The following is a 12,490-nucleotide window of genomic DNA, read 5'->3' as shown; positions in this document are numbered from 1 at the left end:
ACCTGCAGCTGTGCATTTGTTTCTATACCTATTTATTCTTCATGTACCAGCAGTGCACCTGGAGTGGTAAAAATGCAAAATTGCAAATAAAACCTGCCCAAAAAGTGGGGGGATCCACGATATACAAAAGAGAGGGTAGACAGAGAAACTGAAACTGGCAGAGTCCGATGAACACATTTATCATTACAGCAAAAGTTCCTGAGTAACCTTGGGGGGAAGGAGCTATGGAAAAGAAGGAGCAATAGTTTTAACAATAAATTTGGAAACTTATATTGAGGGGGACTGCTGTAACTTGAAAAGCAGTTCCAAGATGAAGGAGTAGGAAGGAGATAAAAATGACAAGCACTAACACTTGGTATGAACAAGCCACCATTGCCACCATCACTCTAAGAAGAGCCCAAACCTCCAGCTGGAAAGGGCAAAGGGTATGGTCATGTCGGAGGAAAGAACATTCAAATCTTGGAGAGTACTAACAAACAGAAAGAGTGAGAAGTGCATTCCTACTGAGATTTATGGTCTACTGTATGCCAGTTCTTACAAATTTACGGCAAGAGCAAGCCAACATGGGAAGCTATTTATGACAGAAGCATTTAAAGACTTGGACTTGGTTGACAAGGAGACATTTGTTCAGATTCTACTAATGTGGAATCAAACTCTTTTATCTGCCGATAAGCATGCCTGGTCTTTGAAATATTGGCAGCAATTTTAAATTTGTGAATTCAAGGACCTAGGCTGGACCATGTGGTAGTTGCTGGTGGTTTCTGGGAAGTCCTGAGGCAAAGTCTACCACAAAAGTATCTCTTCACCCAAGGTGTACATTGTATTCAACTAACTTTTACTCAGAGTAGACCCAATGAAATTAATGGACCTCAGTTATTTGTTGTAATTCTTCTCTGAATAGGACTATCACTGAATACCACTTGTTGTTGGCATCTGTCTCGAGAGACAATTGAGGAGTGAGCCTTTGGGGGCTGAGGTCAAGCTGTTGGAAGGTTGCAGCACCTGCTGTGGCTGTAGAGATGGATATGGGAGATGTTTGAACCATCAACAAAAAATGCATTTCTACTGATCATCTGAAATTTTTACACCTAGCATCTTCCTCCATTTTCAATTGGTTTACTTTACTTTCCTCTCCTGTAATTAATAACTAATCCTTGGCTAATTAACCTACACACAACAAAATCAATATTTCATCAGCATTTCCATGCTTTGAATTTTTAGACCAGAAACTATTTAACCAGCAATAGTGAGATCACAAATGGCTTCTTTCTCCCATTTTACCAAGCAATTCAGCCACTGGTATTAATGTACATTCATTTATTATGCCTGCAAAGGTTCTGGATCACTCTACTCTCATAACCAATAAACATACAGTTATGGTTAGCAGAAAGGCAGGGCCGTCTTAAGCATATCGAGCGCCCGGGCGCCGCGGTGCGATGATTGCTCCGACGCCCCTGCCCCGTTTCTCACCGCGGTGGCGGGCTGGCACCACCCGGGCTTGCCTTAGAGCCGGCCCTGCAGAAAGGTTGCCTAAAAGGCTGCATAAAAGACATTTTATAATATATTTCGATATCTGTCCCATGTTTGCTGAAAATACTGTATTTCACTACATAATGGTCATATTTTTGTGTCCATTTTTCCCTTTCCAAAAGGGGGGGGATGCAACTATTATGCGGGTAAATATGAAAGTGCAACCATTATGCAAGGGGGGAAAGTGGGGACAACAACAAGTGGATCAGAGGAGCTGGGAGAGCGCAAGCCAGAGACAAGTAATTGTTGTTACTGGGACCATAGTGAGATAAAATGGAAAGACACTCGCATACCTTTCTGTAAAAATGAAGCCTCCCTTGTAAATATGATCTCTTGTCCAGTCTACTTACATGCAGTGGCACCACTCATTTATCAGAATCTCTATGGTGAACGAAACTGATCTATACTTTGCATTGCAAGAGCAGAACAGCCATTCAAATTTGGACTGAAGTTCCAGCAATGAATGCCGTGGGAACAGTAAACAAGCACTGACAGCAGCACCTGCACCTTGCCGATGCCCGCTGCATCTCCCCTTAGCCTACATGGCCAAGCTGTCCCTGGCATCAGTTCCAGCTGAAACAGCAATTAAAAAGCAGCAGCTGGAGGATGAGGAGATATATTCCCCCCCCCACTGCGCTCAGCCTAGGAGCTCATGGCCAAGATGGCGAGGTGTGAGGGGAGCAGGGGTGGCAGGGGCTGGAGGAGGAAAGGAATGAGCCTGAGGCCTAGCGGAGCCTCAGCAGAGCCCCCTAGCAGGGAATGCTCTGGGACCACTTTTGGGGTACGAAAAAGGGGGTGCCAGTATCGCACGCTGGTGACAGGATGCAGTGAAATAGGTAAAGGTAAAAGGACCCCTGACCATTAGGTCCAGTTGTGACCGACTCTGGGGTTGCGGCACTCATCTCGCTCTATTGGCCGAGGGAGCCGGTGTACAGCTTCCAGGTCATGTGGCCAGCATGACTTAGTTGCTTCTGGCGAACCAGAGCAGAAAATGGAAATGCTGTTTACCTTCCCGCTGTAGCGGTACCTATTTATCTACTTGCACTTTGACGTGCTTTCGAACTGCTAGGTGGGCAGGAGCTGGGACCGAGAAACGGGAGCTCACCCCGTTGCAGGGATTCGAACCTCCGACCTTCTGATCGGCAAGCCCTAGGCTCAGTGGTTTAACCCACAGTGCCACCTGCATCCCTTTTTGCCAGTATTGCACGCTGGTGACAGGATGCAGTGAAATACAGGTATGCATTTTAGTGATTTTTTTTTGTTTTGTTTTAGCTGAAAACTCTATTGAGCTGTAAAAGCTAGCTTGTAATTAAGTTCTGATTCACACATTACTCTGGGAAATGCAGATGAGGTAAGTTCATATAAGAGTTCATAAACATCAGCTTCCTCAGGCATCACTGATCTATGTTGCTGGATCACTAATCTCTGACAGAGAACTCTCAGCTTCTAGAGAAATTAACAGCAGGCATGGGTGTGCTAAAAGCAACTTTTCTGGGGAAGCAAGCATAGGAGTTTGGGAGACTGATGTGTTGCTGGAGAGGGCCAAGCAAGTTTATATTGTTGAGGCATAAATGAAATATGAATCATTTGCAATAATAACTTATACCACAGACATATATAAATACATGGAGCAGTGTCGTTTTTCAGAAACCCTGGACATATTATGTAACCACAGTATACCAATAGACATGATCATCATTGCTCGTTTGTGCTCCAGTTTTTCTTTGAAGTCTTTTTATTATTTATTCATGAACAAAAGATAAAGAACAAAATTAAAAAGACAAAGGCAAATTATTATAGCATGCAAGCTGTAGCTCTTTGGACAAACTCTAACGCCAAATTGCTCTCCAGATTCCAACAAAGACCAGTTCATATGCTGCTGGTGGTTAATCACTATACATTCCCTAGCTATTGGTGTCCACAGGAGGTTAGGTGATGCCAAGAAAAACATTGGCAACAGTCAAACAATTCACTGGTCAAAACAACACCAGCAATAAAGTAGCATGTATCAGATACTTGATTCTGTCCAAGACCTGAATTAAACGGCAGAACCCACCCCCCACCCCTCCAGAAATTAATATAGCTGAAAGGAAAATAAGCACAAGTAACAGCAGGACCAGAATCACTTAAGAAATCATATGCAAATATTTTGCCAAATGCTCTACAAGCAAATGAAGATGGGCAAATGTTTCGTAGTAGAACTTCTTTGTACTGAGGCATCTGGCAGAAACAATCATCTAATGGTTTTTAAGTTCCTTAGAAACTCATAATAAGGTTAGAAAATGTGTAGGTCATGAAAGCATTTAACTTTTGTACTTAAAATGATTTTCGTTACTAGCAAAGCTTGCATAATTGACTTCCAAAATAATTTAGATTGAGTATTTATGTTGTGAACCGCCCTGAGATCTATGAATGAAGCATGGCATATATATATACCTCAGTGGATGACAAGCAAGAGCCTCATATGATGTAGCATTTTTGTTGCTGCCATTTGGTGCAGGGGCTTGTGTTACACAGCTGTATCTCTCTGTGGGTAAATTCTACACACAGAGACACAGAGAGAGATTGTTTGTAAAGCATCAAACAGCACTTCAGACACGTTTACTCTGGATTCTGGTAGGATGAAGGCAATCATTAAAGCTGTATGTTTATTTCTGTGACTAACAAAACCTAAGATAATGAATTCTTATAACAAAATGTTTCAGCTTCCACATTGTTTGGCTGCTCTGATGTGATATATATATACACACAATCTGTCTCACACATTGCTTAAAGTAGAAGTTTAGCATCAGAGAAAACGGCAAAATGTTGGCAAATGGATTTGGACAAATGGATTTGGACAGAGCCATGGGTGACTGAGATGGTGGCAGAAAAGAGCATTTTTTTAAAAAAAAAAGTGGTGGAGGTATACACTAGAAATCCGTTTATTGTGAGGACCATGCCTGTACACAAATATCAACACAACAATAATTAAAAATATTAAAATTCATTGCATACTATCCCAACAAAACCTTCATCCCACAAAACAGGAAGAGAAGGGAAACAAGCGACGAGTTAAACAGACGATGAAGGGGTCTTTACTTTATCATCCATAAATGTTTCACTGGCTTTCATGGCCTTCATCACCGCTACCACATGGGTAATTCGTGGGTTAGCATCAACTAACAAAAATTTTACTCTATCTTCAGGATTGATTATAGAGTTGGGTATAATTTGCAGCATCGCATCTCTAAAGCCCGAGTAAATGGGGCAATAGAGGAGGTAATGTATAAGATCCTCTTTAATTTTCATAAAGCAAGGGCATAAACGATGTTCTACTGGGGTTTTTGTGAATCTACCGGTCAGATATGCAGTTGGCAATGTTTGAAACCGGGCCATAGTGAAAGCTCTCTAAAGGGTGGGATCAGTGATCTCCACCAAGTAGTTGGCACAGGTTTTGACTGCTTTTACTCGGGGAAACCAGTAGGAAAACCCAGAATTTTTTATCTTCATGGTGTCCAAAAAGGCGTCTTTTTCAAAGACCCATTCCCGAACTTTATCAGGGCTCCACAGTTTGAGAGTATTAAACTCGGGTAGATTGTACCTGGATAGAATATCTAATAGGTTTTGACACCAAGTAGTATTATGTTGTAAAGATACAAAGGCTTGTTTAGCCAATAAGGTGTTCGAGACATCTGCGAGGTTGGTGAAAAAACGCAGAAATCTTAAGTGGGCCCTGGCAGACACAGAAGGTAATCTTACTTCCACTCTTACTGTGTTTCTCATATTTTAAGACGTGCCTATAAAATAAGCCATGGCACGATTTTCTGAAGCCTAAAAAATATAAGGCATCCCCCCAAAATAAGACATGCTGGACCCGGCAAGGGCAGCAGTGCGCGCTTTGCCGAGCTCCAAGCCGGCGGCGGGCTGTGCTTTTGCTGGTTCCCGCTAAGTCGGGGCTCAGCAAAGCGCGTGCTGCTGCCTTTGCCGAGCCCCGACTGAGCGGGACTGAGTGGGAACCAGCAAAGGCAGCAGCCCGCCGCCGGCTTGGAGCTCGAGCCGGCAAAGGCAGCAGCGCGCGCTTTGCCGAGCTCCAAGCCGGCGGCGGCCTGCTGCCTTCGCTGGTTCCCGCTCTGTTGGAGCTCGGCAAAGCGCGCGGGAGCCGACTTCCGGTTTCCTCGCACTCGCATCGGACGCGCTCTGCGGGAGCTCCGAGAAAAGCTCCGTGCACAAAGCTGCTGCCTAAGGGGTCTAGGGGCAACGCGAGGCTAAGTGACCCCCTAAAAGCCCTGGGGTGAACCAGGGCGAAACAATAGCCTGCAGCGCGGCTGGAGGAGAAGCCCCTGAACCCTAGATCTCCGACGCAAAGCGGGAGGAGAGAGAGGAGGAGAAAGAGAGACTGACGTGAGTGAGTGATAGCGACGCCAAGAGGTAAAAGAACAGACTCACAAGGAAGGCAAACCCCAGCCCAGCGGGCTGCTGCCTTTGCTGGTTCCCGCTCAGTCGGGGCTCGGCAAAAAATAAGACACCCCCGAAAATAAGCCATAGGCTTATTTTCTTGAGTTAAAATTAATATAAGACGTGTCTTAAAATATGAGAAACACGGTAGGAAAGCTGCCGGAGTACCCTGCTGAGGGAGGCCTAGAATTCTTCTGGGATAATTTTTTTGGAAGATTTCAAACCGTTGTAGCAGCTTCTGATTCCACCCCCAGAGTTCTATCCCATATAGCATCTGGGGAATCACTTTTCCAACAAAAGCTTTTAGTGCTGGGATCACCAGTCGTCCTGGTGGAGGTATAAATTAGCTTAAAAATAAATGTAGCTACAGTGGATGCAGAGTGTCAGCTGTAAACCTGTTAAGTTAGGTCAGTAATTAAAAAGCAATGTGAAAGCCTTCCCCACCAAATCCTATCATCTGCCACAATGCTTCTGAGGCAGGTGACTTGCCCTTTTCAGTTTACCAGAGCCAGCCCTGGTGTGACAAGGCACCAAAGTGATACTTAGTAAAATAGCAAGACCATAATGTGACCAGCATTAGTGAAGTAAAAGTGAATCGGTAGTTCCACCACAAACATTTAGTGCATATATCATAAGATGCAGCTGACAGATTTAAGTAATTAAAGACAGTGTATTATTAACCCAGTTTAGCAAAAACCCATAGCAAACAAGTGAATGGTTTCCTCTGGGGCATTGACTGTTATACTCAACTCCACTGCTGCACCTCCACAAATACAGTATGAGCTTCATGCACAAACAATATCAAGTCAATATCAATATATTTCAATAAAGGGTAAGCTCCCACAATTAAAGAATTGAGTTTCCCCCCGTAAGGGGGTAAAAATGGTCTTCATAGATCTGATCCCACAAAATACAGCGTATTGTAACAAGAGTTTGGCTGTCAGAGAAAAAGGTTATGAGCTGTTTTGCAACATCTACAACCACAGTGACATGCACAACACAAGTGACACATGTTAAATGCCAAGAATTATTATTTTTTGTTATGAGACATGCTGCAGCTCTCTTGGCAAAAGTGTTTCTTTATGTCATCTAAAACGATGCATCATGAATCTGGGCTGTTAAATCAGAGTTTCTCAAGAGCTATTACTTATGTTTCACTTGGCAACTTATCAGTTGTGTTTAAAATGCTAATCACAAAAAACTTACTTTAGTGGAAGAACACAGAAAATTCACTGAATTGTCCAGAATGATATCCTTATTATGCAAATATAAAATTTTCAGATGCATCTTTTTGTTGCCTAGTTGCTTCTCTCCCTACTCCCCTGGGCCACAGATATAACAAGCATGCATTCACACATACACTACTGCTAAACTATTGGCTTTATGAGGATGAAATGCAGTATTGCGGTGTTTTTTATATTTATTTATTTATTAAATGTGTTTTTTATTAAAGATTTCTTGATTTACAAAAGTATGTGCAATGTCTCTTTTTTCAAGTTACATTTTCTACAGATCAGTTCATTTGTTGCGACATTAGTGTTACATTAGGAAGAAAAGGGGGAAAGAGGTGGAGGGGGAATAGTGAGTGGGAGTGGGGTTGGGTGGCGATGTCTCTATTTTACTTAATATATGTGGGGGGTTTTGTGTCAGCGTTGCTTGTGCAGGTTCTCTTTGCTATTCGCTTTCCTTTGGTGGTGAGAAAGGTTGGGGTTGGCCTAGGGCAGGTGCATAGGAGTCTCAAAGAAGGAATGTGTGTACAAATAAGTTGCACCTTTACTTGCTGTCAGTGTGAACTGGTTCACAAATCACAGGTGTACAAACAAACCCCTGTGCTTCACTCTGTCCTGTCCTTTCACAGAAACAATACTGCAATATTTTGCAGCATTTTTGCAGGAGTGTAGAGAAAAGAGAGGCCTGTAGGCAGAGCAACACATTCTGCAAAATCTAAATTGGGGGAAAAGACTTTTCTAGATGAGAATTGTAGAGGAGTTCTGATGACCTTCCTGTTTATATTCCTATAATCCCACTTGATATAAACATTATATTGCATGCAGAAGTTGTTGATTGCCAACACACACACACATATTTGTCTGTATGAGTGCTTCACATGTCCCTTTTAATTATCCTATGATTATGCAGCATCTCTAACAGTGAATAGTCTTATGACTCATCTGTGTATAAACTTGCCAGAACATCACTAAATCAGTTTAGAAACATCTTCATTTAAACAAGGAAAGTCAGTGTACACGTCACCAGCTATTATCCTAAACAAACAAGTGTGAAGATGCACTGGGGTCTGTGTACTACTTTCAGCAACCCATACACTCTAAATATGTGGTGTCCTGTGATGCTGTTGTGCTTTACTTGCCATACAAAAATAACCGGATTCATTATTTTATTATGCTAAAAGCCACAGGCGTTTTAGGTTAGATCAGGCACCCCCAAACTGCGGCCCTTCAGATGTTTTGGCCTACAACTCCCATGATCCCTAGCTAACAGGACCAGTGGTCAGGGATGATGGGAATTGTAGTCCAAAACATCTGGAGGGCCAAAGTTTGGGGATGCCTGGCTTAGATTGTATATGTTTCATACAAAACGATATGCAGAAAATATGGTGAAATATAATACTCTAAGCTTTTGAGTTCTACAGAGCTCTTCATCATAGATGGTAAATTTAGACTAGATGTAGCAATCCAGCATCCCTTAACATACATTAAATAATTTTATTTGTATGCCGCCTTTCAACAGTTCAAGCCATGCTCAATGCACCTTACATTATGAAAAATTACGTAACTACAACATAACAAAAGTAGCCATCAATAGTAAATACAAAATAGAAAATACAAAACCAAACTGAACAATTTCCACATAAATCACAGCAAAAGATACAAAAAAGAGAAAACCCTTCAACAGCAACAAGAGCAACAACTCCCTCCCCAACAACACCTCAGCAGCCTCAGGCCCCACCATCCCATGATCAGGTATAAAACGGCCAGAGCTTCGTGGGATGTTCAATTACCACTCCCAGTAGAAGAGCCAGTCTGCCCAGGTTAAGTACAGTGGTACCTCAGTTTGCGACCGCAATCCGTTCCGTGGAGGCGGTCGCTCGCCGAAGTGGTCGTTCCCCGAAGGCATGCTTCTGCGCATGCGCGAAGCGTCGATAGAGCGCTTCCCTGCACGCGTGAGCTGCGCAGATTGCATCTGCGCATGTGCGAGCTGCGCTGATCGTGTCTGTGTATCCGACACCGCGGAACCCGGATGTAAACACTTCCGGGCCACGGCGGTCACTCGCCGAAGCGGTTGTTCCCCGAGGTAGTCGTAAACCGAGGTTTGACTGTACCATCTTAAGATCAGGGCCAGCATCAAGGATCTGGGCAGGCATCTGCTGAGGGCTCACATCCATGCCACACACTGACCACAGCCCCCAGACCTGCAATTCCTCTTTCACCATTGCAACCTACTAGTTTGCTGCCTTTCATTCTGGTCCTGACAATGGTGAAGCAATAAACTAAAAGTATTGGTAGATGCCGTTGCCTGCTTGTTCATTGGCTTGCTGCTTGGCAATCAAACAAAAAGTAGCACTGTGGGCCCCTCCAAAACCTAGACTCGCACAAAATCTAGAATTGTTGTGCTTCTAGAGATGGGAGACAAGCAATGGATTATTCCACCTTCCCAATAAGTCTTGTGGCAACCAGAAACTTGCAGAGAATCTGGCAGAGTCTCATTTGAATACCTGCTAACTCCCCCCACACCCCATCTTCAAACTCTTAGCAGATACAGACACAACAGTCTGCATATCATTTTCACACATACATTTTTAATTTTAGGTCATACAGTGACATATGCTTGGGGCTCTTAAAATTTATATCTAACTTCAGAAGCGGGAGAAAGAGAAGTCAAACATTCACAATTTTAGGTACATACTTGCATGCCATAAGCTAGTCTGAAGCAATATTTATGTTGAATTGGATTGTCAACGCATTTCAGGAGTGCACTCAGGGCCAACCAGATGTAAATTTAAAAGAGTGATTAGCAAATTCTGTTTTTTTATTTTAAAATTAGGTGCCAGGCATAGGGGGCATGTGCTCTACTGGCACCAAGAAAATTCATGTAAGAGATTCTGTTAAGAGTGATTCCTATTACAGTACATCATGTTACAGTCATCTTTTACTGTCTCAAAAATCAATACATATACAACCTCCATTTAAATCTATGAAACATAGGTACCTTCCATTTAACTAAAATGCTCTTTACCCAAGACATTTCCTGAATATTAAACTACTTTGCTCAAGCTACAACATTTTGTAAGATTATCTCATGTGAAATAGAAAATCAAAATGGCCAGTGTTACTATTCTCCAGGGTTAGAAATAACAACAATAGTGTCCAAAATAAGAATGAATTATCTAATTACAAAATGGTGAGCCTCACAATAACTCTGTGATGTAGATTAGGCTGAGATGCAAAGACTGGCTCAAGATCACCCAGTGAGCTCCGTGGCTGAGCGGGGATTTGCACCTTGGTTTCCAAAGTCCAAATCTGACACACTAATCACTATACCACACTGGCTCCCAATGTGTGTGAATATAATTAAATATTCAAATATTACAAATAGTGTCAAGAGTAAATCTCAGTTGCTGAACATGAGCATTTGCTAATTTTTCTATTTATTCTTTCTCTCAGTTTCAAAATTTGGTTGTGTGTACAGAAGAAAATCAACACCCAATGCTTACCTTTCAAATCCAATTTGCCGGAGTGTTTTTTCCCAGGTCAAGCCTATAGAAAAACATAAAGGAAGGGGATTCATTAACATTCTTTTTCATTTTTCATTTAATTGTTTTCCATTCATTTATTACTATTATTTGGCAGCTGCACCTTTAGCCTGATACTTATGCCACAGTTGCTAGAATGGAGAGTGTACAGTACTAGTCCTCAAGTGGCTTGGTAACTGGAAAAGCCAAGGCCCATTCAGTGATGGGCCCATGACCATGCCAGTGTTAATCCAGTTTAATCAGTATTACCATAGGCATAGGAAAGAGCCACAGCATGGGCTTCTCTTGCTTGATCCTGGGCTTCTCATTTTATCCATGTGGTACAGGAGCAACACCCATAACACTGTAGAAGCAGCAACACGGGGTTCTGTGGTAAACAGCCCAAATTACATGGCTTTTCAATACACCAGTTTACAATATGGTAACCCAACAGCACAGCAGGAGGATACCATTCCACCAATTGTTATTTAACAAGGTGTGGCGTCACTGCTCAAACACAAATGAGTACCCTTGCATTCTGAATTCATCCATTTTTCATTTAACACCCCCGGCTTCTACTTGTTTTCCTAATAGCAGCTCTCTTACATTCATACCAACTTACTAGCAGTTTATTACAGTGAAATCTTAGCAGGAGGGAAGGTTGCGGGCACCATTGGCCATGCCCCGGGCGCAGCGCTCCCTGGCGCGTCCAACCCGGACGTCCCGGGGGGCGTGGCTCACGGACTTAAGTGAGCGTGCGGCCGGGGCTCAGTCTCTTTGGTTCCTGCCCCCAGCCTCCCTTTAGGCAGGGCTTTCCTTTTGACATTGCTATGGACCTCGGACAGTCACCGTTGAGGGGCCTGGTAGGAATTTTCCCACTTGGCAAATTGGCTCTGGCCTGGTGGTTTTCGCCTACCTCGTAGCAACTCGTCACAACTTTGGTTCTGGTGGTTAGGCATTGGATTATCTCTGAAAGGGTACAGCTGGGGGGGGGGGAGGTTGCTGCCATCACCTCCCCCAAAATGCTGAGGGGCACTCCCTTAAGGAGTCCGGGGGCATTGCCATGTCCGAAGCCGTGGAATTTGAGCACCTAAGGCATGCCCCTTATCAGTGGCCCCAGGGTGAGTCCCTAGTTGATCTGCATCGCAGGGCTCACCCAACGGTGGTTAACCCTTCCCAGACTGCCAGCACATCGGGCTGGAGTCGGATATAGTCGGTTAGATCCAATGCCTAAGCCAATACCTCTCTACATCTTTAACCAATAAAGTTGTGGCCTTTTATGCCCATTAACCTTATTCAACGTGTCCTGTGTCTTTATTTACTCCGGGAGGGATCTGGGTATCGCCACACAAGGATTATTCCCTAGCACAGGAGTGGCTAACCCCCACCCCACCCCAAATCTGGAAGCCTGATCCAGCTTCCAAACAATATTTCCCAGACGTCCCCAACCCCCCTGATTTTGGTGGAAGCAGCAAAAAGAAAAAAAGAAGAAATAAGGCAGACACATAGCCCAGCACCCTGATGGGGATGCAACTCACCCCTTCTCCAAATCATCAGACCAAACATTCAACAAGCCAGAAGCGGGTGATATGCACAGAGATGCTGAGGACGGGGATGTGACTGTGTGCAAGAGGGTGGAATGGCCACACTCACCACTGGCTGGCAGGTTAGCTATACTCCTGCTCTGTAACTGTTTAGGATTATAGCCTTATACAGTCCCGGAGCTGGGTATATGGATAGATGTGGTTCATAAACCAAATTTTGCTTTGGTAA

At 43.5% G+C, this 12,490-nt stretch overlaps 1 protein-coding gene across 10 annotated transcripts in view; it reads right to left on the bottom strand.

Moving 5' to 3' along the window:
* The window catches only part of PIEZO2 (piezo type mechanosensitive ion channel component 2), a 221,849-nt gene that overhangs the window by 104,871 nt on the left and 104,488 nt on the right, over positions 1 to 12,490 (bottom strand). For all 10 annotated transcript variants that reach the window (XM_088675321.1, XM_088675325.1, XM_035124928.3 and 7 more), the window contains exon 4: positions 10,700 to 10,742. In XM_088675321.1, the coding sequence (XP_088531447.1) occupies positions 10,700 to 10,742 (43 nt within the window). The remainder of the gene's footprint in view (positions 1 to 10,699; positions 10,743 to 12,490) is intronic.

The sequence above is a fragment of the Zootoca vivipara genome, chromosome 8 (genome assembly GCF_965207765.1).
Source record: "Zootoca vivipara chromosome 8, rZooViv2.hap1.1, whole genome shotgun sequence".
In the NCBI taxonomy this organism is placed as follows: Eukaryota; Metazoa; Chordata; class Lepidosauria; order Squamata; family Lacertidae; genus Zootoca; species Zootoca vivipara.
This window is presented reverse-complemented; position numbering and strand designations above follow the sequence as displayed.